This window comes from Bombina bombina, chromosome 7 (assembly GCF_027579735.1).
Source record: "Bombina bombina isolate aBomBom1 chromosome 7, aBomBom1.pri, whole genome shotgun sequence".
NCBI classification, from domain to species: Eukaryota; Metazoa; Chordata; class Amphibia; order Anura; family Bombinatoridae; genus Bombina; species Bombina bombina.
Window position 1 is genome coordinate 98,981,782 of NC_069505.1, and position 26,050 is coordinate 99,007,831.

The 26,050-nt window shown below is 35.6% G+C and overlaps 1 protein-coding gene across 1 annotated transcript in view; it reads right to left on the minus strand.

The window, feature by feature from the left end:
• The window catches only part of TSPAN4 (tetraspanin 4), a 501,445-nt gene that overhangs the window by 152,378 nt on the left and 323,017 nt on the right, over nucleotides 1–26,050 (minus strand). The window contains exon 3 of the mRNA XM_053720201.1: nucleotides 19,576–19,650. Coding sequence (XP_053576176.1) covers nucleotides 19,576–19,650 — 75 coding nt within the window. The remainder of the gene's footprint in view (nucleotides 1–19,575; nucleotides 19,651–26,050) is intronic.

Consider the following 26,050-nt stretch of genomic DNA (forward strand, 5'->3'; position numbering starts at 1 on the left):
TAGGTATTCTGTAGCTCTAAGAGCTGCTCATTAGAAGTATTGAAGGTGTAAGCTTTGGTTTTCATTAAATTAATTTTATAGTAGTTTAATCTACTAAAATAATCTAGAAAACAGAGAAGAGTTGAGTTCAGTAAGAAGTAAAGCAACATCATCTGCAAAATGTACAATACGGGCATCAGTTATGGAATGAGAAACTAACAGCTTGAGCAAATGGTTCAATCACCAAAGTGAATATTAATGGAGAAAGGGGGCAGCCCTGTTGGGTGCCATTTGAAATTAGTTTTTCTGGGGAACAAAAAACAACCCCTTTCACTCTCGCATATGGGGAAGAATATAAAACTTCCATAGCTAAAATAAAGAGTGTAGTAAACCCAAAACATCTTAAAACTTCCCAGAGATGGTCACGACAGACCCTGTCAAAAGCCTTTTTGGCAAATAATGAAAGGGCTACCATAGGGAAACCACTTCTCCTAGCTTCCAGAAAGACATTAAGCAGTCGTCTAGTGTTATCCCAACCTGGTCTTCCTGCAGTAAAACCAACTTGGTATACATGTATTAGGGTAGGTAACATATGAACAAATCTATTAGCTATTAGTTTAGAGAACAGCTTAATGGTGACATTAATTAAGGAGATTGGTCTATAACTACTGCATGCAGAAGTGTCTTTGCAAAGCTAGGAATCACTAATATAGAAGCCTCAAGAAATTCTCATAGAATTTTTCCATCAAATTTAATCTCATTAAAAAAGTGGTGCAAAATCAGCACCTCTTGTAAAATGTACCAGTAAAGCCATCTGGTCCTGGTGCTTTATTGTTTTTTTTTAGCTGTTTTATAGATTCATTTGCCTCTCTTGGTGTAAATGGTTCCAACAGGGAATCTTTAGCATCATCTGCGAAAGGTCTAGTTTCCATTGAGGTGTTAAAGTTTGGAAACTGGTGGTAACATAACAATTCTCCCATGGAGATACATGTTTATACCAACAGTTTCTAAACTTTACTACCTAAAAAGAAACTAGGCCAAAGTCAGTAACTTTAATTCTCTAAGTAATTCCCTGGACCTGAAAAGTGACCTGGGAAGTTCCTTGTTTAGATGGGAAGCCATCTGATCTATTTCTGGTATAGGACATTACTTTCGGGAAAACACTAATGAGGACACTACCCCCTCTGTACTATGGGAGGCACATAAGTGTGTAATAAGAGGAGAGCTTATAAAACACAAGGCTAAAGAAAACAAAAATAATAGGCAATTTGTTAACTCAATAACTTCCCAAATCAGATACTGGGAGTCAGAACTCAAAAAAACAACCAGACTCCACAGACACATTGCACAATATGACCAAAGCTAAAACAGAACTTAATAATTATCTGATAAAGGAATACCAAAGGAAAGCAACCAGACTACAGCAGCGGTACTTTGATGTTAATGATAAAACTGGTTAATTCCTAGCGAAAGCTCTTAAGAGAAAGCAATTAGACACCCACGTATATAATATGATAGACATGTCAGGCCAAACACAAAGAGATAGCATACAAATAGCCGACATTTTCAGACAGTATTACGGGACGCTATACAACATTCAAACAGAAAGTAGACAGAAAGACATAGACAGTTTTTTAGCTGACATACAACTTAATAAACTGCACTGGGAAGACTCCGAAAAATTAGACTTACCAATAACCCCTGAAGAAATTAAAACAGCTATCAAAAACATGCCTAATAGCAAAAGTCCAGGACCGGATGGCATAAGTATAAAGTACTATAAAACACTGGCGCCACTAACAAATCTATTTAACTCCCTGCTCGGGGAAGGGGGCTTCACTGACAATATGTTGGAGGCCCACATCACGGTACTTCCCAAACCAGGGAAAATGACAGATAGACTAGAAAATTATAGACCTATTTCACTACTAAATTCGGACATAAAAAATTTTGCTAAAATATTAGCCACTAGAATTAATAAATACCTTCCCAATCTGATACATCCCAACCAGGTAGGATTTGTTCCCGGACAGGAGGCCTGAGACAACACACTTAGGACCTTCCAATTAACTTCATATGCACAATTAAACAACCTACAATTGGCTCTTGTCTCCACAGACGCGGAGAAAGCGTTTGGCAGAGTTAATTGGCAATTCCTCAAATCCGTCATGCACAAAATGAAATTTAGTGATACGTTTATTCAAATAATCCTCACTCTATACCGAAATCCCACAGAGCAAGTGAAAGTGAATGGACTTTTATCGGAAAAGTTCACAATTCGGAACGATACAAGACAGGGCTGCCCACTCTCCCCCATACTTTTTGCGATCACTATAGAAGCCCTGGCTCAAAAAGTTAGAAGCGATGAACTAGTAACGGGACTTACAATAGCAAACAGCAATTATAAACTAGCGTTATACGCAGACCACATTTTGCTCACTCTGACAAAAATTGATATATCGCTACCCAGAGTACTAGAGATTTTTAAAGCTTATGGAAGGGTTTCAAATTTTCAGCTGAATCTCTCAAAGTCAGAACTATTAAACATAACATGCGAAGCGACAGTACTCGACAGAATGTTAGGGGAATGTCCTCTCAAAAAACAGGAAACCAAAATGAAATACTTAGGCATATACATTTCACCAAATCAGCAGGAGACTTTCCAGGCCAATTACAAACAACTGGAAAGCAATTTGGTAACAGACCTGTCAAACTGGAAAAACAAAACAATATCGTGGTTAGGCAGGATAAACGTTATTAAGATGAACGTTTTACCAAGACTTTTATATCTTTTACAAACAATACCTATGCCCCTACCACCTAGATACTTAAACAGAATTCAAAACATAATAGATCAATTTATCTGGGAAGGTATCAGACCTAGAATAAATAAGAAAACACTCTACTTGCCAAGGGACAGAGGAGGGTTAGGAATGCCCAACATAGAGATATACAAACAAGCTATAACATTACACACATTGCTTGACTGGTGCTGTAACGACAATAACAAACTATAGATACAATTGGACTGCTCCATACTGGGTACTGGGAACGCAGGAGGTACAGCATGGTTGTTAAAAAAGGACAGGCCACACACAGTAGCTGACTACCCATTGTACATAGATTTCTTTACTAACCGGGACAAACTAATAAACACCGCAGTGAATGTATCCTCACACTTTTCATCTCTGACCCCTCTATGTCAGAACCCTGCATTGCCATGGAACTACAGGGAACTTGACATTAACCACAGCGCACCCCTCAGAGAATGGACATTCTCAGCACTGATCGAGGGAAGTAAATTAAAGCCTCTTGAAAAAATAAAAGAGTCTGAGATAGGGGTCAACATGAACTTTCTGGTACATTCACAGTTAAGCCACTTCTTGATGACACATAGCCAAAAACATAACTTACTCAGACAGCCTACTAAATTTGAAACCCTCTGCTTGCGCGACACACCGACGGAACATGCAATATCCATTTTATACAAGCTATTGCTAATAGAGGATGTACAAACATTGCCTACCTTTACCAAAGCTTGGGAAAAGGAACTACACTTAGATATTGAGTTGAAAGACTGTCTAGCAGCATTCCAGACCACGAAGAGATCCTCAATCTCAACCAGGGTACAGGAACTAGTTATAAATATTTATCAAGATGGTATCTCACACCTAGCAGTTTGAAACAAATAAATAAAACAACCTCAGGGAAGTGCTGGAGGGAATGTGGGGGCGAAGGTAAACTGACACATATATGGTGGGAATGCCCTGGACTTGACTATTACTGGACGGAGATATTTGACTACATTAGAATAGCAACAGGGAAATCTTTAAAGAATAACCCTAAAACTTTACTTTATCTCATTACCCCACCTTGAGAGTAAGGCTACTGATGCCCTAAGGCTAGTCATGTTAAATGGGGCAAAGATGTTGATCCCGAAACATTGGAAAAACAAGACAGCACCAACAGTTGAGGAGTGGAAACGACAGGTAGACACTTTGATACACGTGGAAAGGTACCACCACCTGCAGAATGGTACCTTAGGCAGTCATGAGATTATGTTGATGCAATGGAGGGAATGCCAATTAAATGACAGATCAAGGGATTAATAACACCAACACATAACACAATAAAGGCTGGAATACAGGGTCTACTGATGAGATGAAAGTAAAAGAGGGAAGGGCACATTAAGTACACTTAGTTAAGATTAAAGTTCACCAGCAGAAGGTGACTGCACTGACTTTGCGCAGGTTCTTTTCTTGTGTTAATATTTATTTGTTGTTTATACAATTGAGTATTATGATGATTGCCTTAAAACAAGCCAGATGAGCACGGACTGTTCTGTATCGGCTGATAAATAAAGAGGAAAACAGGCAATAAAGGACGAATGTTCAGAGATAGTTTTATAAGGCATAATAAGAAATAAGGTTAAAAAGTAATGATACAGATCTGTGAAGCACAATGTGATGTTAATTTGAATGCTTTCTTTGAAAAGGGAGGGAGGAGAGGCCTTGTCTTTCTTCTTTCTCGAAAAACATGCTGTATACTTGAATAATTCTTAATAAAGCTTTTTTGAAAACTAAAAAAAAATAAAAAAATTCTTAGCATGTTGAAGCAAGCAAACAATGCTAGACAAATCAGGATTCATTTCCTGTTGCGCTAAACTTTCTAACCAAAAAGTTGATACAGTTGCAACATGAGCCATAGAAATGGCAGACCTGAGAAGATAGCCAGAATATAAATAAGCTTTCCTTAGACAAGATTCAAGTTTCTTATCTAAAGGATCCTTAAAGGAAGTATTATCTTCTATAATAATATAATAATAATAGTATGTTTGGCAAGAGAAGAAATGACCCCATCAACTTTGGGGATCTTTTCCCAAAACTCCAAACTAACTGCTGGCAAAATATACAATTTTTGAAGAAGGGATAAAAGAAATACCAGGCCTATTACATTCCTTAGAAATCATATCAGGAATGGCATCAGAAACTGGAAAAAACCTCTGGAGTAACCACAGGAGGTTTATAAATAGAATTTAAACGTTTACTAGTTTAAGTATCAAGAGGACTAGTTTCCTCAATATCCAATGTAATCAACACCTCTTTAAACAAGGAACAAATATACTCCATTTTAAATAAATAAGTAGATTTGTCAGTGTCAATATCTGAGAAAGGGTCTTCTGAATCAGATAGATCCCCATCAGAGGAGGAAAATTCAGTATGTTGTCGGTCATTTGAAATTTCATCAACTTTATGAGAAGTTTTAAAAGACCTTTTACGTTTAATTAGAAGGCGGGACAGCAGACAAAGCCTTTTGCAATAAAATCTTTTATATTTACAGAGATATCATGTACATTCAATGTTTAAGGAACAAGAAGCATTGTAATAATACTGATGGATACATTCTCTGCATGTAAAAGTATATCATGACAACTGTTACATACTACCGCTGGAGATATAATCTCAACTAATTTACAATAGATAAACTTATCTTTGGTAGAACTGTTATCATACAGCAGGAGTCCAACAGTGGTTTCTGAGACAGGATCAGATTAAGACATCTTGCAAATGTAAGAGAAAAAACAACATATAAGCAAAATTATCAATTTCCTTATATGGCAGTTTCAGAAAATGGGAAAAAAAATGCAAACAGCATAGCCCTCTGACATATAGGAATGGGGCTTTAAATAATGAAATTATTTGGCGCCAAGTATGACGCACAACGCAAAATGAATTATTTTGGTGCTAACATCCGGAAATGACACACTTGCGTCATTGCAGACGCAACCTTCTGCAAGAAAACTCGGTGTCAACTAAGACTCCGGAAATTATGAATTTGCATCACCAGACGTACCTTCGCACCAAAAAATTCTCGCGCCAAGAATGACGCAATAAACATCAGCATTTTGTGCCCTCCTGAGCCTAATTTTGCCTGCGAAAATTTAATGAAAAGCAGTCCATTTGAAAAAAGACTATACCCCAGGTAAGAAAAAATATTTTCCTAAATATGTTTTTCCCAAATATGAAACTGCAAAAGTGAATATACATAAACCTGACTCATGGCAAATATAAGTACAATACATATATTTAGAACTTTATATTAATACATAAAGTGCGAAACTATAGCTGAGAGTGTCTTAAGTAATGAAAACATACTTACCGAAAGACACCCATCCACAAATAGCAGATAGCCAAACCAGTACTGAAACAGTTATTAGTAGAGGTAATGGAATATGAGAGTATATCGTCGATCTGAAAAGTGAGGTAGGAGATGAATCTCTACGACCGATAACAGAGAACCTATGAAATAGATTTCCCGCGAGGAAAACCATTGCATTCAATATTTGATACTCCCTTCACATCCCTCTGACATTCACTGTACTCTGAGAGGAATCAGGCTTCAAAATGCTGAGAAGTGCATATCAACGTAGAAATCTAGCACAAACTTACTTCACCACCTCCATAGGAGGCAGCAGCAGAGGTATCCAGTAAGAGACAACAGAAGTACTGAGACACAGGTATCCGTGAGTGACCATTCTGTCATTAATTTATCTTCTCACCAGATAACAGATCTTGAGAGGAAGGTTCTGGGCTATGGCCTCAACTTTGTTCCATCACAACATTTTGATTTGTTCCAAACAATTTTGGACGTTAAACTTATGAGAGACCCTTAGGAAGTTTTTCTCAAATACTGAATCTGGTGAGAAAGAAGTTGTTGATAACACTGTCAAACAGTGTGTCAAAGCGATATGTCTTTTGGGGATGTATGTGCTCTGACAGATCTTGAAGATCTGAGTAATACACAGGGAGATACAACAACTCCAGGATTAGCAAACTACAAGCAATACAATATGAGATCTAGATCAAATTTCTATCCTCTACAATCTAGAGGCAAAGGCTTAGAGGTTTTTCACAGGAGGGTAGTGGCGGATCTAACATTACTAGCTAGTACAGGATCAGGTAACCAGTCCGATCTGTCACGGTTAGAAAGAGAAGCGATTATAAAGCTTCAGAACAACAAAGAAATTGTCATTCAACAGTCTGATAAGGGTGGCAGTGTTGTACTGCTAGACAAAAATACATACATCAAAGAAGCACAAAGACAGTTGGATGATCTCGAAGTGTACATTAGACTACCTATGGATCCTACAGTACATTACAAGGCAGTAGTAAAAAGCCTTCTGGATGATGGTGTTGAAGTGGGCATTATATCTAAAGAGACATATGATTGTTTGATGGTGGATAGCCCTGTAGTGCCCATTTTCCACCATCTTCCAAAGGTTCATAAAAGTTTAACTAATGTACAAGGTAGACCCATAGTGGCGGGTATTGGTTCTTTGCTGGAGCCACTATCTAAGTGGGTTGACCAATTTATCCAACCTTTAGTCCAAAAACTTCCCAGTTTTGTAAAGGATACAGCTCATGCTTTGTCCAGATTGGAGGACACCGTTTGGGAGCCAAAATATAGCTGGGTAACAATTGACGTTGTATCCCTATATTCCTCTATACCTCACGAATATGGGCTGAAAGTGGTGTCTTACTTTCTCGATAAGGGGACTAACCTTACATCAGAACACAAGGATTTTGTAATAAAAGCTGTACAGTTTCTTCTTCAACATATTTTTTTTATGTTTTCTGATGGGTTTTACCCCCAGAGACGTGGAACCGCTATGGGGGCCAAATTTCCCTCCCCCCCCTATGCAAATCTATTCATGGGATGGTGGGAGCGGTTCCACATCTATGGAGGTAGAACATACTCAATATATTGTAAAATATATGGGATTTACATACAGTAAACCTAACCTCCCAGCAGCACACACAAATTAACACGGAAACAAACTGCAAGTAGGTAATGCACTGTCAAAGCATAGGTAGGGAATGGGTGGGGAATAAAGCAAGTTCCGTTAGCAGCTGCTATCTCTGTAATCACTGTGAGATAGTCAGTCAGTGGTACGTGTTCCCTTTAGATCCCTTCCTCCCTAATATCCATTTAATTTAATAAGACAAATAAGCATCCCATCTAGTGCGGTAATAAAATAACAATTCAAGAGAGTTACTGTGTGTCTTTCGTGCTGTATGGGAGGTATTTCCATGTCATCTTCTGTCTTGCTCCGTAGCTGTAAGCATCCTCCTTAGCGTCTCTTCCTCACACCGCTCAGCCTCTCACCTCAAGTCACACCTCCTCCAAATGTTTAATGACATCAGGGCCAGCTGGTGCCCGTGGAAGCTTGGACATACTAGTAGGAGTGGAATCCCCGTATTCCAAAATAACAATAAAAAAAAAGAGATCCTGTGCACGTCCTTGCAAAGAAGACAAAAATACTCCAGCAGGTTGTGTAATTTTTTTTCTTTATTTACTCTATAGGTTAAAAGGATATAACAGACTAATTAAGGGTAAGCTAAAAAGTGTCTGACCGGTTTCGGCACGACGTGGCCGTAGTCATAGACATAGTGAATGTGTTCATGTGAACACCATTTATACATCTCAAACCCTCCCCCCCTGGGGGGGGGGGGGTTTACATGAAAATATGTTCTGCATCTTAATTAACTACTGACAAGTTTCTCCTCACACCGCATGTCGCAAGTGTGACGGCTTCCCAGGATCCCAAACCAAAACGAGCAAAAAGAGCAATCCAAAAAGTATGTAAAACATAATATTTATTGGATCTACACGCTCTCTGAGGTTTCAGACTTTGTTTTTTTTTTTTCACATCTGCAAATGAAGTTCAGTTTTTTTTAACACATGCGCAACTCATTTTTATAATAAAATTTATTGGACTGATAAGTGATTTTTGTTCTTTAAAAACAAACTAGGTATTACTTACTGTGTAACATTAATATTCCTGCCAAATCTCATGAAGATTGTTGCAGTAGATTTCGGCAGAAGCCATTTTTACAAATGATCCTATTTCTTCATACAAAAAAATATTTTGTTACACATGAAAACTTTTTAAAATGCAGATTCATTTTAGTATATGGGGCATATTTAAAGGGACACTGACCCCAAATTTTTTTCTTTCATGATTCAGATAGAGCGTGAAATTTTAAGCAACTTTCTAATTTACTCCTATTATCAATTTTTCTTTGTTCTTTTGCTATCTTTATTTTAAAAACAGGAATGTAAATCTTAGCAGCCAGCCCATTTTAGGTTTAGGTTGATGTGTGTACCGAGCGCTATATATAGAGAGGCCTTAAGCTTACTAACAGATTAGCCTCCTAGTAGGCTAAAGAGTGAAATACAGAATAGGGAGCGATAGTAAGCGCTGTGATAGCTTAAAAGGCTAGATGCTTGAGAATTTAACATATGATTTATTACATATACATTAAAGTAAAATCGCAGATAAAATGTTAAAATACAATGTTGTAATAAAATACAATACAATGTTCATATAGAAAATATTATAATAAAATCCATGGATCCATGAAATTCTTAAGAGGTACAGAGGTTATATTGAACTAGCTATGCAAATCGTAAAGTTAGAACTGATTGCAGCTATATCCAAAGCAGCATGTGTGAGTCCACAATGAATGGACTGGTGTGTTAATTGCCTGATGGTGGAATCTAGTAAGTGAATTGACTACTAGTGAGTAGTATAGCATGTGATGTAGGGTGGTGTGAATTGTGTCTACAAACAATGTGAAGTCAACAATGAACACTTACAAATCAACTTAGAAATCAACTTAGAGAATGTGCAAAATACACTTTTAAACTCAGTACAACCTTCCAAAACGTGTAAGTCCTGTTGCTAGGCCCTCGAAAAAATGATGATGTGAGGGGGAGTGACGTCTATTGGGGAGTGGGTATCAACCCAAAAAAATGTGTCCACACTAGCGCTAGTGATAAAAAATGATAAAAATAATAATAATATTATTAATATAGTTCCGTAGAAATTAATCGCAATGTCCTCCAAGTGTAGTGAAGGTGTAATGGTGAATTAGATGGGTGTATAGATAAACATCCAAACAAAACCCTTGGAGTTTCAGGTCCTGTGAGAAATCAGTAATAGATCCAATGGAAAAAGAAGAAAAAACATAAGAAGAATGTGATTCCTTGGGATATTGGAAAAAAATAATAAAAATACAAAAATTTGATTAGCAGTCCGATCTAGATGTGGTGGTGTAGGTTACAAAAGTGAAAAACCAAAATAAAAAATGAGGAACATAGATTGAAACAGTGAAAAAACAGTGAAAAAACAAAATGGATGCCCCTACTACAGGGCCGCTTCAGCACCCTTGGTGCCAAGGTTCAGAGGTGGTGGTTACCAACTTCTCTTATGTTTAGTTAAAATCTCTGGGTAAAGTCCGTAGTTACATATGCAAAAAAATACATAAGGAGGCTTACATTTACCCACCAATAAGCAAGCATAACCCAGGTTCTCAACCAAAAATGGTCCGGCTCCTATGCATCACATTCATGCTTTTTAAATAAAGATAGCAAGAGAACGAAGAAAAATTGATAATAGGAGTAAATTAGAATGTTGCTTAAAATTGCCTGTTCTGTCTGAATCATTAGAAAACAAATTTGGATTTAGTGTCCCTTTAACAATGTGCGCGCGGACATTATACGAAGTAGCGTATCATGTCCGCTGCACATCAATAAATGCAGACAGCATACGCTGTCTGCATTTATCATTGCACCAGCAGTTCCTGTGAACTGCTGGTGCAATGCTGCCCCCTGCAGATTCACAGCCAATCGGCCGCTAGCAGAGGGTGTCAATAAACCCGAATGTATTCGATCGGGTTGATTTCAGTCTGTGGTCTCAGAGCAGGCAGACAAGTTATGGAGCAGCGGTCTTTAGACCGCTGCTTCATAACTTCTGTTCCCGGCGAGCCAAACAAGGGGCATCAAGTTCCATACGCAGCTTGATAAATGTGCCCCTATTTCTCTAAATTTGTAATGTTAGAATTAATCAAAATGTGTTACTTCATTCAAAAGTTTAGAACATTTATAGATTTTATATATATTGAGGCTTGTAAACCATACATACAAACATATCCAATCTCAAATGTCACATGATGACTTACATCAAAGGTACAAAGTACAACAAAACATTACGATGCAATAGTAATTCGTATAGATACCTCTTAGATTATAGCATGAGACAAACCTCACATTTTCTTAAGATTATGAGAAACTATTACCTATAAATCACTCAACAGTAATAATGAAAATAATTTACTTCTCTTGGACCGCCCCAAAACATAATGGGTTAGATTGCAAGTAGAGTGCTATTTTAACGTGCACCTGTAAAGGGGAAAATGTATAAGTGGCTAAGCGCAATTAACCAGGGGTCAGACCTCTGGTTAATTTAAAAAATGTGCCCCAATTGCCATCCAAATAAAGTGCACAGTTCCTTTGTGTAAATAAAAAATAGTAGCAAGAAGCAGTTATAAGGGGTTAAAGTGAGGGGATGCGGGGTGAAAAGCTCATTTACATAGCGGTCTATGGAGACCGTGTGTTCCCTGTAAATATATATGTATATGCTTATATACATATATATTTATGTGTTAATATCTGTAGCAATGGGGAAAACTGAGGGGAGAAAATGAAGGGGCCACTCAGTTGCATATAAATATAGTGTACCAAACAATAGTTAGAAATATCAGCACAAAAAAAAAATAAGTATTTGGTACGGCAAATATATCTTAGGATACATCTCTACTTAGGATCTAGTTTTACAGTGTCAGACTATAGAATACTGAACATACAAATATAGTAGAGTGCGGCTGTCTTTTATAGGAAGACTATAACAAGCGGCACTGGCCGCAGGCAGCACATCATAAATAGAGATTGAATAAGCACAACCAAACCATAGAAAGGTAAATACAATTTGGAATATTTTGACATTGCACTCCAAAAAATTACATTATCCATATTTAATTGCATGTTGAAAACGTGTTTGGTTTTTTCACCTTAAGAATGTGAAGTAACAGCTGGTTAAATGGAAAATGAAACTATTAAATGCAAATTCAAAACTATTATAGCTTTATCGGTTGTGTACTTACTGCTATTGCTAACTGTACCTATCAGCCAATAAGCCGTAGTAGAAAGTACACAACCAATGCTGCTATATTAGTTTACATTAGTCTTTATATGATTTAAATGTTGCTCTTTCATATGAGTAATAAAAAACTTTTGTGTGCAACGTCCCTTTAAACTATCGCCAAATACAATTCATAAAGTTCTAGCTTTGATAGGGATGGACAGAGAAGAAAAATAAATTATAGGAAGATACAATTTACAAGTAACTGTTGCTCTATAACAGATTATTTTGGATGTTGCTGTATCTCAGAAACTGCAAATTGTCTTCACTATTTATTGATGTTTCCATCCCAATTGGGGACAATAACATCATAAAATTGAAATGAAAGAGTTGCATGATTGTGTTTACCATTTCTTTCCTGTACAACAGGGAATTGCTCATACAGAACTTCAAAGATACTCTTTAAAAAATGAGTGAGAGTTTTAATTTCTTACATTGTCTGTGTACATTTACTTACATTGTCTGTGTGTATTTACATACATTGTACATTTACTTACAGTGTCTGTGTGTATTTACTTACATTGTACATTTACTTACAGTGTCTGTGTACATTTACTTACATTGTCTGTGTGTATTTACATACATTGTACATTTACTTACAGTGTCTGTGTACATTTACTTACATTGTCTGTGTGTATTTACATACATTGTACATTTACTTACAGTGTCTGTGTACATTTACTTACATTGTATGTGTACATTTACTTACATTGTCTGTGTACATTTACTTACATTGTCTGTGTACATTTAATTACATTGTCTGTCTACATTTACTTACATTGTCTGTCTACATTTACTTACATTGTCTGTGTACATTTACTTACATTGTCTGTGTACATTTACTTACATTGTCTGTGTACATTTACTTACATTGTACATTTACTTACAGTGTCTGTGTACATTTACTTACATTGTCTGTGTATATTTACTTACAGTGTCTGTGTATATTTACTTACAGTGTCTGTGTGTATTTACATACATTGTACATTTACTTACAGTGTCTGTGTACATTTACTTACATTGTGTGTATTTACATACATTATACATTTACTTACATTATCTGTGTACATTTACTTACATTGTCTGTGTACATTTACTTACATTCGCCTAGATTTAGAGTTCTGCGGTAGCCGTCAAAAGCAGCGTTAAGGGCTCCTAACGCTGCTTTTGGCCGCCCGCTGGTATTTAGAGTCGTGTAGGTAAAGGTCTAACGCTAATTTTGAAGCCGCGACTTTTCCATACCGCAGATCCCCTTACGCCAATTGCGTATCCTATCTTTTCAATGGGATCTTCCTAACGCTGGTATTTAGAGTCTTGGCTGAAGTGAGCAGTAGACCCTCTACCGACAAGATTCCAGCCGCAAAAAAAAGTCAGTAGTTAAGAGCTTTAAGGGCTAACGCCGGTTTATAAAGCTCTTAACTACTGTGCTCTAAAGTACACTAACACACATAAACTACCTATGTACCCCTAAACCGAGGTCCCCCCACATCGCTGCCACTATAAGAAATATTTTTAACCTCTAATCTGCCGACCGCACACCGCCGCCACCTACATTATCCCTATGAACCCCTAATCTGCTGCCCCTAACATCGCCGACACCTACATAATATTTATTAACCCCTATCTGCCCCCCCAACGTCGCCGCTACCTAACTACACTTATTAACCCCTAATCTGCCGACCGGACCTCACCGCTACTCTAATAAATGTATTAACCCCTAAACTGCCACACTCCCGCCTAACAAACACTATAATAAATTGTATTAAACCCTAATCTGCCCTCCCTAACATCGCCGCCACCTAACTTCAAGTATTAACCCCTAATCTGCCTACGGACCTCGCCGCTACTCTAAAACATTTATTAACCCCTACTAACCCTAACACCCCCCTAAAGTCTAACCCTAACACCCGCCTAAGTTAAATATAATTTTAACCTAACGAAATAAATTAAATCTTATTAACTTAAGTATTCCTATTTAAAACTAAATACTTACCTGTAAAATAAACCCTAATATAGCTACAATATAATGAATAATCATATTGTAGCAATTTTAGGATTTATATTTATTTTACAGGCAACTTTGTATTTATTTTAACTAGGTACAATAGCTATTAAATAGTTATTTACTATTTAATAGCTACCTAGTTAAAATAATTACAAAATTACCTGTAAAATAAATCCTAACCTAAGTTACAATTAAACCTAACACTACACTATCAATAAATTAATTAAATAAATTACCTACAATTACATACAATTAAATAAACTAAACTAAATTACAAAACAAAACAAAACACTAAATTACAAAAAATAAAAAATAATAAAAAAAGCCCCCCAAAATAATAAAGGTCCCTACCCTATTCTAAATTAAAAAGTAACCAGCTCTTTTACCAGCCCTTAAAAGGGCTTTTTGTGGGGCATGCCCCAAAGTAATCAGCTCTTTTGCCTTTAAAAAAAAATACCCCCCCCAACATTAAAACCCACCACCCACATACCCCTACTCTAACCCAAACCCCCCTTAAATAAACCTAACACTACCCCCCTGAAGATCACATCCGGAGCGGCAGAAGTCTTCATCCTATCCGGGCAGAAGAGGACATCCGGACCGGCAGACATCTTCATCCAAGCGGCATCTTCTATCTTCATCCATCCAACAAGGAGTGGCTCCATCTTCAAGACCTCCGGCGCGGAACATCCTTCTTCCCCGACGACTAGATGATGAATGATGGTTCCTTTAAATGACGTCATCCATGATGGCGTCCCTCAAATTCCGATTGGCTGATAGGATTCTATCAGCCAATCGGAATTAAGGTAGGAAAAATCTGATTGGCTGATTGAATCGGCGCTACTCTAATAATTCAAGTTCAATCCGATTGGCTGATCCAATCAGCCAATCAGATTGAGCTTGCATTCTATTGGCTGTTCCGTCATTCGTCGTCTAGTCGTCGGGGAAGAAGGATATGTTCCGCGCCGGAGGTCTTGAAGATGGAGCCACTCCTCGTTGGATGGATGAAGAGAGAAGATGCCGCTTGGATGAAGATGTCTGCCGGTCCGGATGTCCTCTTCTGCCCGGATAGGATGAAGACTTCTGCCGCTCCGGATGTCCTGTTTTGGTCCATCGGTGTCTGGCTGGGTGAACACGGCTCAAGGTAGGGTGATCTTCAGGGGGGTAGTGTTAGGTTTATTTAGAGTAGGGGTATGTGGGTGGTGGGTTTTAATGTTGGGGGGGTTGTATTTTTTTTAAAGGCAAAAGAGCTGATTACTTTGGGGCATGCCCCGCAAAAAGCCCTTTTAAGGGCTGGTAAAAGAGCTGGTTACTTTTTAATTTAGAATAGGGTAGGGACCTTTATTATTTTGGGGGGCTTTTTTACTTTATTAGGGGGCTTAGAGTAGGTGTAATTAGCCTAATATTCTTGTAATCTTTTTTATTTTTTGTAATTTAGTGTTTGTTTTTTTGTAATTTAGTTTAGTTTAATTGTATGTAATTGTAGGTAATTTATTTAATTAATTTATTGATAGTGTAGTGTTAGGTTTAATTGTAACTTAGGTTAGGATTTATTTTAAAGGTCATTTTGTAATTATTTTAACTAGGTAGCTATTAAATAGTAAATAACTATTTAATAGCTATTGTGCCTAGTTAAAATAAATACAAAGTTGGCTGTAAAATAAATATAAATCCTAAAATAGCTACAATATGATTATTCGTTATATTGTAGCTATATTAGGGTTTATTTTACAGGTAAGTATTTAGTTTTAAATAGGAATACTTTAGTTAATAAGATTTAATTTATTTTGTTAGATTAAAATTATATTTAACTTAGGGGGGTGTTAGGGTTAGACTTAGATTTAGGGGTTAATACATTTATTAGAGTAGCGGCGAGGTCCGGTCGGCAGATTAGGGGTTAATACTTGAAGTTAGAAGGCGGCGATGTTGGGGAGGGCAGATTAGGGGTTAATACTATTTATTATAGTGTTTGCGAGGCGGGAGTGCGGCGGTTTAGGGGTTAATATGTTTATTATAGTGGTGGCGAGGTCCGGTCAGCAGATTAGGGGTTAATAAGTGTAGTTAGGTAGCGGCGACGTTGGGGGGGCAGATTAGGGGTTAATAAATATTATGTAGGTGTCGGCGATGTTAGGGGCAGCAGATTAGGGGTACATAGGGATAATGTAGGTTGCGGCGGTGTCTGAAGTGGCAGATTAGGGGTTAATTGTGTAATGCAGGTGTCAGCGATAGCGGGGGCGGCAGATTAGGGGTTAATAAGTGTAAGGTTAGGGGTGTTTAGACTCGGGGTGCATGTTAGGGTGTTAGGTGCAGACTTAGAAAGTGTTTCCCCATAGGAAACAATAGGGCCGCGTTAGGAGCTGAACGCTGCTTTTTTGCAGGTGTTTTTTTTCAGCCCAAACTGCCCCATTGTTTCCTATGGGGGAATCGTGCACGAGCACCTTTTTCCAGCTAGCCGCTACCGTAAGCAACGCTGGTATTGAGAGTTGAAGTGGCGGTAAATATGCCTTTACGCTACCTTTTTGGAGCCTAACGCAGCCCTTCAGAGAACTCTAAATACCAGCGTTGTTTAGAAGCAGGGCTAGAAAAAAAAGACGCGTAGCTAACGCACCCCTTCGGCCGCAAAACTTTAAATCTAGGCGAGAGTCTGTGTACATTTAGTTACATTGTCTGTGTACATTTAGTTACATTGTCTGTGTGCATTTACTTACATTGTACATTTACTTACAGTGTCTGTGTACATTTACTTACATTGTCTGTGTACATTTACTTACATTGTCTGTGTACATTTACTTACATTGTACATTTACTTACATTGTCTGTGTGTATTTACATACATTGTACATTTACTTACAGTGTCTGTGTACATTTACTTACATTGTCTGTGTACATGTACTTACAGTGTCTGTGTACATTTAATTGCATTGTCTGTGTACAGTTACTTACATTGTCTGTGTACATTTAATTACACTGTTTACATTTAGTTACATTGTCGGTGTACATTTAATTACACTGTCTGTTTACATTTAGTTACATTGTCTGTGTACATTTAATTACACTGTCTGTTTACATTTAGTTACATTGTCTGTGTACATTTAATTACATTGTCTGTGTACAAGTGGCGGTAAATATGCCTTTACGCTCCCTTTTTGGAGCCTAACGCAGCCCTTCAGAGAACTCTAAATACCAGCGTTGTTTAGAAGCAGCGCTAGAAAAAAAGACGCGTAGCTAACGCACCCCTTCGGCCGCAAAACTTTAAATCTAGGCGAGAGTCTGTGTACATTTACTAACATTGTCTGTGTACATTTACTTACATTGTACATTTACTTACATTGTACATTTACTTACATTGTCTGTGTGTATTTACATACATTGTACATTTACTTACAGTGTCTGTGTACATTTACTTACATTGTCTGTGTATATTTACTTACAGTGTCTGTGTACATTTACTAACATTGTCTGTGTGTATTTACATACATTGTACATTTACTTACAGTGTCTGTGTACATTTACTTACATTGTCTGTGTACATTTACTTACAGTGTCTGTGTACATTTACTTACATTGTCTGTGTGTATTTACATACATTGTACATTTACTTACAGTGTCTGTGTACATTTACTTACATTGTCTGTGTACATTTAATTGCATTGTCTGTGTACAGTTACTTACATTGTCTGTGTACATTTAATTACACTGTTTACATTTAGTTACATTGTCGGTGTACATTTAATTACACTGTCTGTTTACATTTAGTTACATTGTCTGTATACATTTAATTACACTGTCTATTTACATTTAGTTACACTGTCTGTGTACATTTAATTACATTGTCTGTCTACATTTAATTACATTGTCTGTCTACATTTAATTACATTGTCTGTCTACATTTAATTACATTGTCTGTCTACATTTAATTACATTGTCTGTCTATATTTACTTACATTGTCTGTCTATATTTACTTACATTGTCTGTGTCTTTTTACTTACATTGTGTACATTTACTTACATTGTCTGTGTCTTTTTACTTACATTGTGTACATTTAATTGCATTGCACACATTTACTTACATTGTCTGTGTGTATTTACTTACATTGTACATTTACTTACATTGTATGTCTACATTTACTTACATTGTATGTCTACATTTACTTACATTGTATATGTACATTTACTTACATTGTATATGTACATTTACTTACATTGTATATGTACATTTACTTACATTGCATGTCTACATTTACTTACATTGTCTGTGTACATTTACTTACATTGTCTGTATACATTTACTTACATTGTCTGTGTACATTTACTCACATTGGCCTCGCTTCCATTGAGTCGTTAAAAATGGAGCCGTAAGCTACCGAAGCGGCCGACAGCTAAAAGTAATTTACGGCTCCATTTTAGTACCAGGTTTCCATTGAAATATTTTGCGGATAGCGTGCAGTCGCTCTTTTCGTGTAGTTGTAAGTTAACGTTGTGTTAACGCTTCCATCTGATGTCGGATTTCATGAAAATCAATTAGTTGCTAAGGTAACCCGACCTTACACTATAGAATTTACGTTTAATGTCCGTGCTCCTTACCGGTGATCACCTCTCAAGAAAAATAAAAAAACACTTATCCATATTTTTAATAATCAAATACTGTTTTCTAATATAATTATATTTAACACTTCATAAATATAAGTAATATTTATTGCTGCCATAGGCATAGGTCTAGTTTGCATTCTGTAGATATGTTCTTGCATATATTATTATATTTAAATATATACTGATATTTCTATTAGAATATAAGTTCAACTATTTCTATACATGAGACAACAATAAATATTACTTATAACAATTTATTTCTACATTAAAACACTTGCATTATTTGCAAGTTTTATAATTTCAATAGAAAATAGGTCTCAAAAAGCACAATTTTCCTCTTTTACACCTAGTTGAGCTGGGGGTAATATTTCTCAATGTATCAACAGCCTCCGACAATGTATTAACGGTTAGCGCTTTCATTGGAAACCTGGTATAATTTATCGATTAACGGCTTCTATTACTTTCTATGGGACGCGAAGATCTTTTCGGCAGCCGAAGTCCGGCTGCCGATATTGAGGTATAACGCGCCATTGGAAACAGTCGATAAACGATATTGCTTCCGACAGCATATTTATCGGTTTGCGAGTGCACGCAAACTGAATTACGACTCAATGGAAGCGAGGCCATTGTCTGTATACATTTACTTACATTGTCTGTATACATTTACTTACATTGTCTGTGTACATTTACTTACATTGTCTGTGTTCATTTACTTACATTGTCTGTGTACATTTACTTACATTGTCTGTGTACATTTACTTACATTGTCTGTGTACATTTACTTACAGTGTCTGTGTACATTTACTTACATTGTCTGTGTACATTTACTTACATTGTACATTTACTTACATTGTCTGTGTACATTTACTTACATTGTCTGTGTACATTTACTTACATTGTCTGTGTACATTTACTTACATTGTCTGTGAACATTTACTTACATTGTACATTTACTTACATTGTCTGTGTAAATAAAGAAAAGTGTGACCACGATTAATTCCAGGAGGAAGATAATCAGCAACAGGATGAAGAACTGGGAAGAGAAAAGAGGAATGAGAAGTTTAGCAGTGCTGAGAGGGTTCGCACGGATGATCACACATGTCAGTTTTTTTAATGAAGGACATACAAAGGGATACATCAGTTTTCTCTTTTTGTTACCTCTAAAATTATATATACAATATATACAATATCTGAGGACAGGGGAGACCCCGAAAACGTTAACAATACAATAAAATGTTATACTTTTATTACGGTGAGTGCCTTCCTTTTGCCTGTACATTATTTATGTTATATTGAAGAGCACCCCGGATATTGATTACTAAAAGTGTGTCCTGGTTCCCCTCTGCATATTACTATATATATATATATATATATATATATATATATATATATATATATATATATATATATATATATATATATATATATATATATAGATCCATACAATTAAAATCACTCACCGGGTCTTTACAGCAATACATAACAATTTTATTGATTCATATCAGTGACGTTTCAGGGCTATTAACCACGTCTTCAGACCACAGATAGTAAAAAATGTGCACATACCTTGCTCCATATATACATACCCCATACACCCTGCACCTACGCCACCAATCTGGAAACTCACCGGTGTGCTGGGCGCACCACTGCGCAGGCTCAGCCTGTTGCCGTGGTTACCAGAAGCGGCGTCTTTAAAAATGTGAGAGAAACATTGGAAAGATTATACATTTTGCATCGTGACATTCACAATAACATGGTTAACTATTACTCAATCTTAGACACTACTAAGTATGTCTAATATAACCAATATTAGGGATCACCTTGTATCGTTAGTCAAAAAACCATTACGTAAGCGACATAAATACTATGCATAACCTATAAGGACACAATGTCTATACTACAATTACCAAGGATGCTAATACTGTCGCCACGTATCATATTTACAAGATGATACAAGCGTAGAACTACAACTATCAGGGAGGGATGAAATGTCGATGTTGTACCACAGCTATAAGGGCTTAATATTTCAGTGTAATCTTAAAGAAACCCAGACCTAGCCGTACATAGATCGCAATATTTTAACATACAAACATGGTCTACAACATAACCATTAGTTGTAGATATTGCGCAACAATTTTTACAAAAAACAATGCCAGTCCAGGTGTGTATTCAAACCCCCAGGAACCAAGGTCCCCAGGTTGAATATCCACCTTGACTCTCATTGGAGCACATCCTACCTCTGTCTTCCCCTCTCATTGGAGGGGTGATGTGATCTATAATCACATACCTCAAATCAGCAACGGCATGGCCAGCTGGTTGCACTACGTGTAATGGCCTACTATCTACCAAGTTCTTTACCCATCCAGGTACTAACCGCTGATTCACCATCCGACATAGAGTGACCTGAACGACAAGACATATTGTGTATTTGTTACATTGTCCGTGAGGGTTATTCTATGTCGGTAAAACGGTGGATGACCTCCGGACACGCATGGCCAATCATCGTTCCGCAATTAGAGCAACCCTAGTGAAAAAGGGATCAGAACAGCCAGTTGCTCATCATTTTGCATTGGCTGGCCATGCCGTTGCTGATTTGAGGTATGTGATTATAGATCACATCCCCCCTCCAATGAGAGGGGGAGACAGAGGTAGGATGTGCTCCAATGCGAGTCAAGGTGGATATTCAACCTGGGGACCTTGGTTACTGGGGGTTTGAATACACACCTGGACTGGCATTGTTTTTTGTAAAACAAATTTGTGCAATATCTACAACTAATGGTTACGTTGTAGACCATGTTTGTATGTTCAAATATTGGGATCTATGTACGTCTAGGTATCTTTAAGATAACACTGAAATATTAAGACCCTATAGCTGTGGTACAACATCGACATTTCAGCCCTAACTGATAGTTGTAGTTCTACACTTGCATGATCTTGTAAATATGATATGTGGCGACAGTATTAGCATCCTTGGTAATTGTAGTATAGACATTGTGTCTTTATAGGTTATGCATAGTATTTATGTTGCTTACGTAATGGTTTTTTGACTAACGATACAAGGTGATCCTTAATATTGGTTATATTAGACATACTTAGTAGCGTCTAAGATTAAGTAATTGTTAACCATGTTTTCATGAATGTCACAATGCATAATGTATAATTTTTCCGATGTTTCTCTCACATTTTTATAGACGCTGCTTCTGGTAACCACGGCAACAGGCTGAGCCTGTGCAGTGGTGCGGCCAGGACACCGGCGAGTTTCTGGGTTGGCGATGTAGGTGCTGGGTGTATGGGGTAAATATGGAGCAAGGAATATGCACATTTTTTTACTATATGTGGTCTGAAGACAGGGTTAATAGCCCCGAAACGTCACTGATATGAATCAATAAAATTGTTATGTATGTTGTAAAGACCCGGTGAGTGCTTTTCATTGTATGGATCTGGATTTAATTGCACCCTGGGCAGCTGGAATAACTAAAAGTGAGTGCAGAGCCCTGGAGAGGATTTATATATATATATATATATATATATATATATATATATTTATATATATATATATATATATATATATATATATATATATATATATATATATATATATATATAAATAAATATAATAAATATATATATACAGTATATTATATATAATACATATTTATATGATACATATATATATATATAAATAAATATAATAAATATATATACAGTATATTATATATAATACATATTTATATGATACATATATATATATATATATAAATAAATATAATAAATATATATATACAGTATATTATATATAATACATATTTATATGATACATATATATATATATAAATAAATATAATATATATATATATACAGTATATTATATATAATACATATTTATATGATACATATATATATATATATATATATATATAAATAAATATAATAAATATATATTCAGTATATTATATATAATACATATTTATATGATACATATATATATATATAAATAAATATAATAAATATATATACAGTATATTATATATAATACATATTTATATGATACATATATATATATATATATAAATATAATAAATATATATATACAGTATATTATATATAATACATATTTATATGATACATATATATATATATATATAAATAAATATAATAAATATATATACAGTATATTATATATAATACATATTTATATGATACATATATATATATAAATAAATATAATAAATATATATATACAGTATATTATATATAATACATATTTATATGATACATATATATAAATAAATATAATAAATATATATACAGTATATTATATATAATACATATTTATATGATACATATATATATATATAAATAAATATAATAAATATATATATACAGTATATTATATATAATACATATTTATATGATACATATATATATATATATATAAATAAATATAATAAATATATATATACAGTATATTATATATAATACATATTTATATGATACATATATATATATATAAATAAATATAATAAATATATATTCAGTATATTATATATAATACATATTTATATGATACATATATATATATATAAAAATAAATATAATAAATATATATACAGTATATTATATATAATACATATTTATATGATACATATATATATATATATATATATATATATATATATATATATATATATATATATATATATATATATATATAATTAAAAAGATCTGTGTGAAACACACAGAGAAAAAACTGCGTACACTAACACACACAATATACAATGCAGAGCAGGGATATTGATATATATATATCACACAAGAAAAATCTGCAGATCGTATTGTATAGCAGACTGTATATATTGAAAAGTCTTATCTGGGGATAAATGTCCTTTTCCCTTTGCTTCACACTCTGGGAGGCACGGCTGCTTATTGGGTAATACTCCGGTAACCAAGGCTGGAGTTCTAGTGAAAATGCGTCAAATCTATAGGAATAAGCGCACAAATAATCTCTTCATAGTGTTATATTGTTTAATACAAATACATAGAACAATCACACAACCCCCCCTTTAAGGTGGGTACTCACAAGACAAAACATCAATCGATATGAGGTAAGGATAGGGCAATGAGCACCACAGTCAGTGATAATGAAGAAATGGAGTCCCACTTGTCAGTGTAGATAGACCGTATGCATCTATCTTTTGATCCGTAAATGGTCACAATATGGTCCGTAATAGTCCCAATCAGGATACAATCAGGATACAAAAAATAGCCAAAAGCAATGTGGCAACAAAGTTTAAAAACTTCTAACCGCTCATAAGTAACAAGTAGCAAGTTAGAATCTTCGGGGTCTTGCACTGTGGCGTAAGGTGGCCAACCCCGGAGCAGAAGATAAGATGCATACGGTCTATCTATACTGACAAGAGGGACTCCATTTCTTCATTATCACTGACTGTGGTGCTCATTGCTCTATCCTTACCTCATATCGATTAAGCTTTTGTCTAGTGAGTACCCACCTTAAGGGGGGATTGTGTGATTGTTCTTTGTATTTGTATTAAACAAGATAACACTATGAAGAGATTCTTTGTGCGCTTATTCCTATAGATTCAACATATATATATATATATATATATATATATATATATATATATATATATATATATATATATATATATATATATACACATATAAATATACATACACATACACACATCTAATAATAGTTTGGACTTGATTACAATTTTTGGCAAGTTAACATTTTTCAATCTTGACAACAGTACAATTAGCTATTTTCATTGTTTATTGGTTGATCACAATCAAAAATCTCAATATTTCATGTGACAGTAAAGCCAAAATGAAACTTTAATTGTCAGGATAGAGTATGACATTTTAAACGACTTTCCAATTTATTTCTATTATCAGTTTGGCTTAGTTCCCTGTTCTTTGTTAAACAGTAATGTTAAGTGAGCACAGAAGTGTGCACATGTCAATAGCCATCTGGCAGCAGTGTTTGCAACAATGTTTATAGCGATGTTATACATAGTTTTAAACACTGCTGCTATAGACACAAGCACACTCCTAAGCTCCTATCAGCCTCCCAAACATTACTCTTCAACAAAGGATACCAAAATAACAAAGCAAATCTGATAATAAAAGTAAATTGAAAAGTTGTTTAAAAACAAAATTTATGCTTCCCTGATACATTTATTTATTTTAAGCTGGTGAGAGTCCACAAGTTCATTACCTCTGGGATTTTACTCCCTGCCACTAGGAGGAGGCAAAGTTTCCCACAAATTACAAGAGTATTCGATCCCTTCCACCTCACTGATTAGTCATTCTAACGTATTGACAAGTAAGGAGGAATAGAAAGGTAGGAAATCACAGAACAGGGAAATGAGTTGCATAACTTGAACTGCCGGACTCTTACCACTTTGGAAGAAATAAATTTATCAGGTAAGCATAAATGTAGTTTTCTTTCGTAAGGTGGTGAGAGTCCACCAGTTCATTACTTCTGGCAAACTAATAACCAAGCTGTGGAGTCACAGTAATGAGGGTGGGACAGAAAACCTGGAAAAAAGGGAGGAACCTGACACTGCTGCCTGGAGGACATTCCTACCAAAAGCACATCAAAATGGTAGACTTTAGTAAAGGTTTATAAGGATACCCATGCTGCCTCCTTGAAAATTCGGACAACAGAATCCATATTTCTAAATGACCAGGAAGTGGAATACTGATGTGGAAAAGTGAGCAGTAATACAATTTAGGGGAGACTTTCTCACCACCAAGTAAGCCTTGTTGATGAACAATCTTAACCAAGAAGTCAAAGTAACGGCCAAAACATTCTGATCTTTGCTTGAACCTGAGAAATTAATGAACAGTCTAGAAGATTGTCTAAGCCCCTTTGTAGTCTGAAGAGAAAACTTTAAAGCTGTAAATACATCCAAATTAAAAAAGCCTTTCCTTCGAATTCTAAGGAACACCAAGATCTCTAATGATGGTGACCAAAGAAACTACCTTCAGTAAGAAATAAAATATGGATCTTAAAATAGATTTATCTTAAAGGAAAACTAGATAAGTTGGAACACAAGAAAAAACTGAGAATTTGAAACTCTTCTAGGAGAAAAAAAATCTACAAAAGAAACATACATTTCCAAGACAGAAATTGAATGACTAAAGAGTACATAGGTTCAAATAAGGAAACTTTTAAGATTCTTGAAACCAAATTAAGGTTCCTTGAAAGTGAGTGAGAGAGGGGAGCGCCAAAAAAGGCTGAAGTAGAAAAGTTTATGAGTATAATGGAGATGAACGTCAAACTTCTGTACAGATGGTATTATACCCCATACCGACTACACGCCATTCTCCCCGAGCTCTCACCAAACTGTTGGAGGGGCTGCAACGACATAGGCACCCCAACGCACATATGGTGGACATGCCCTGTC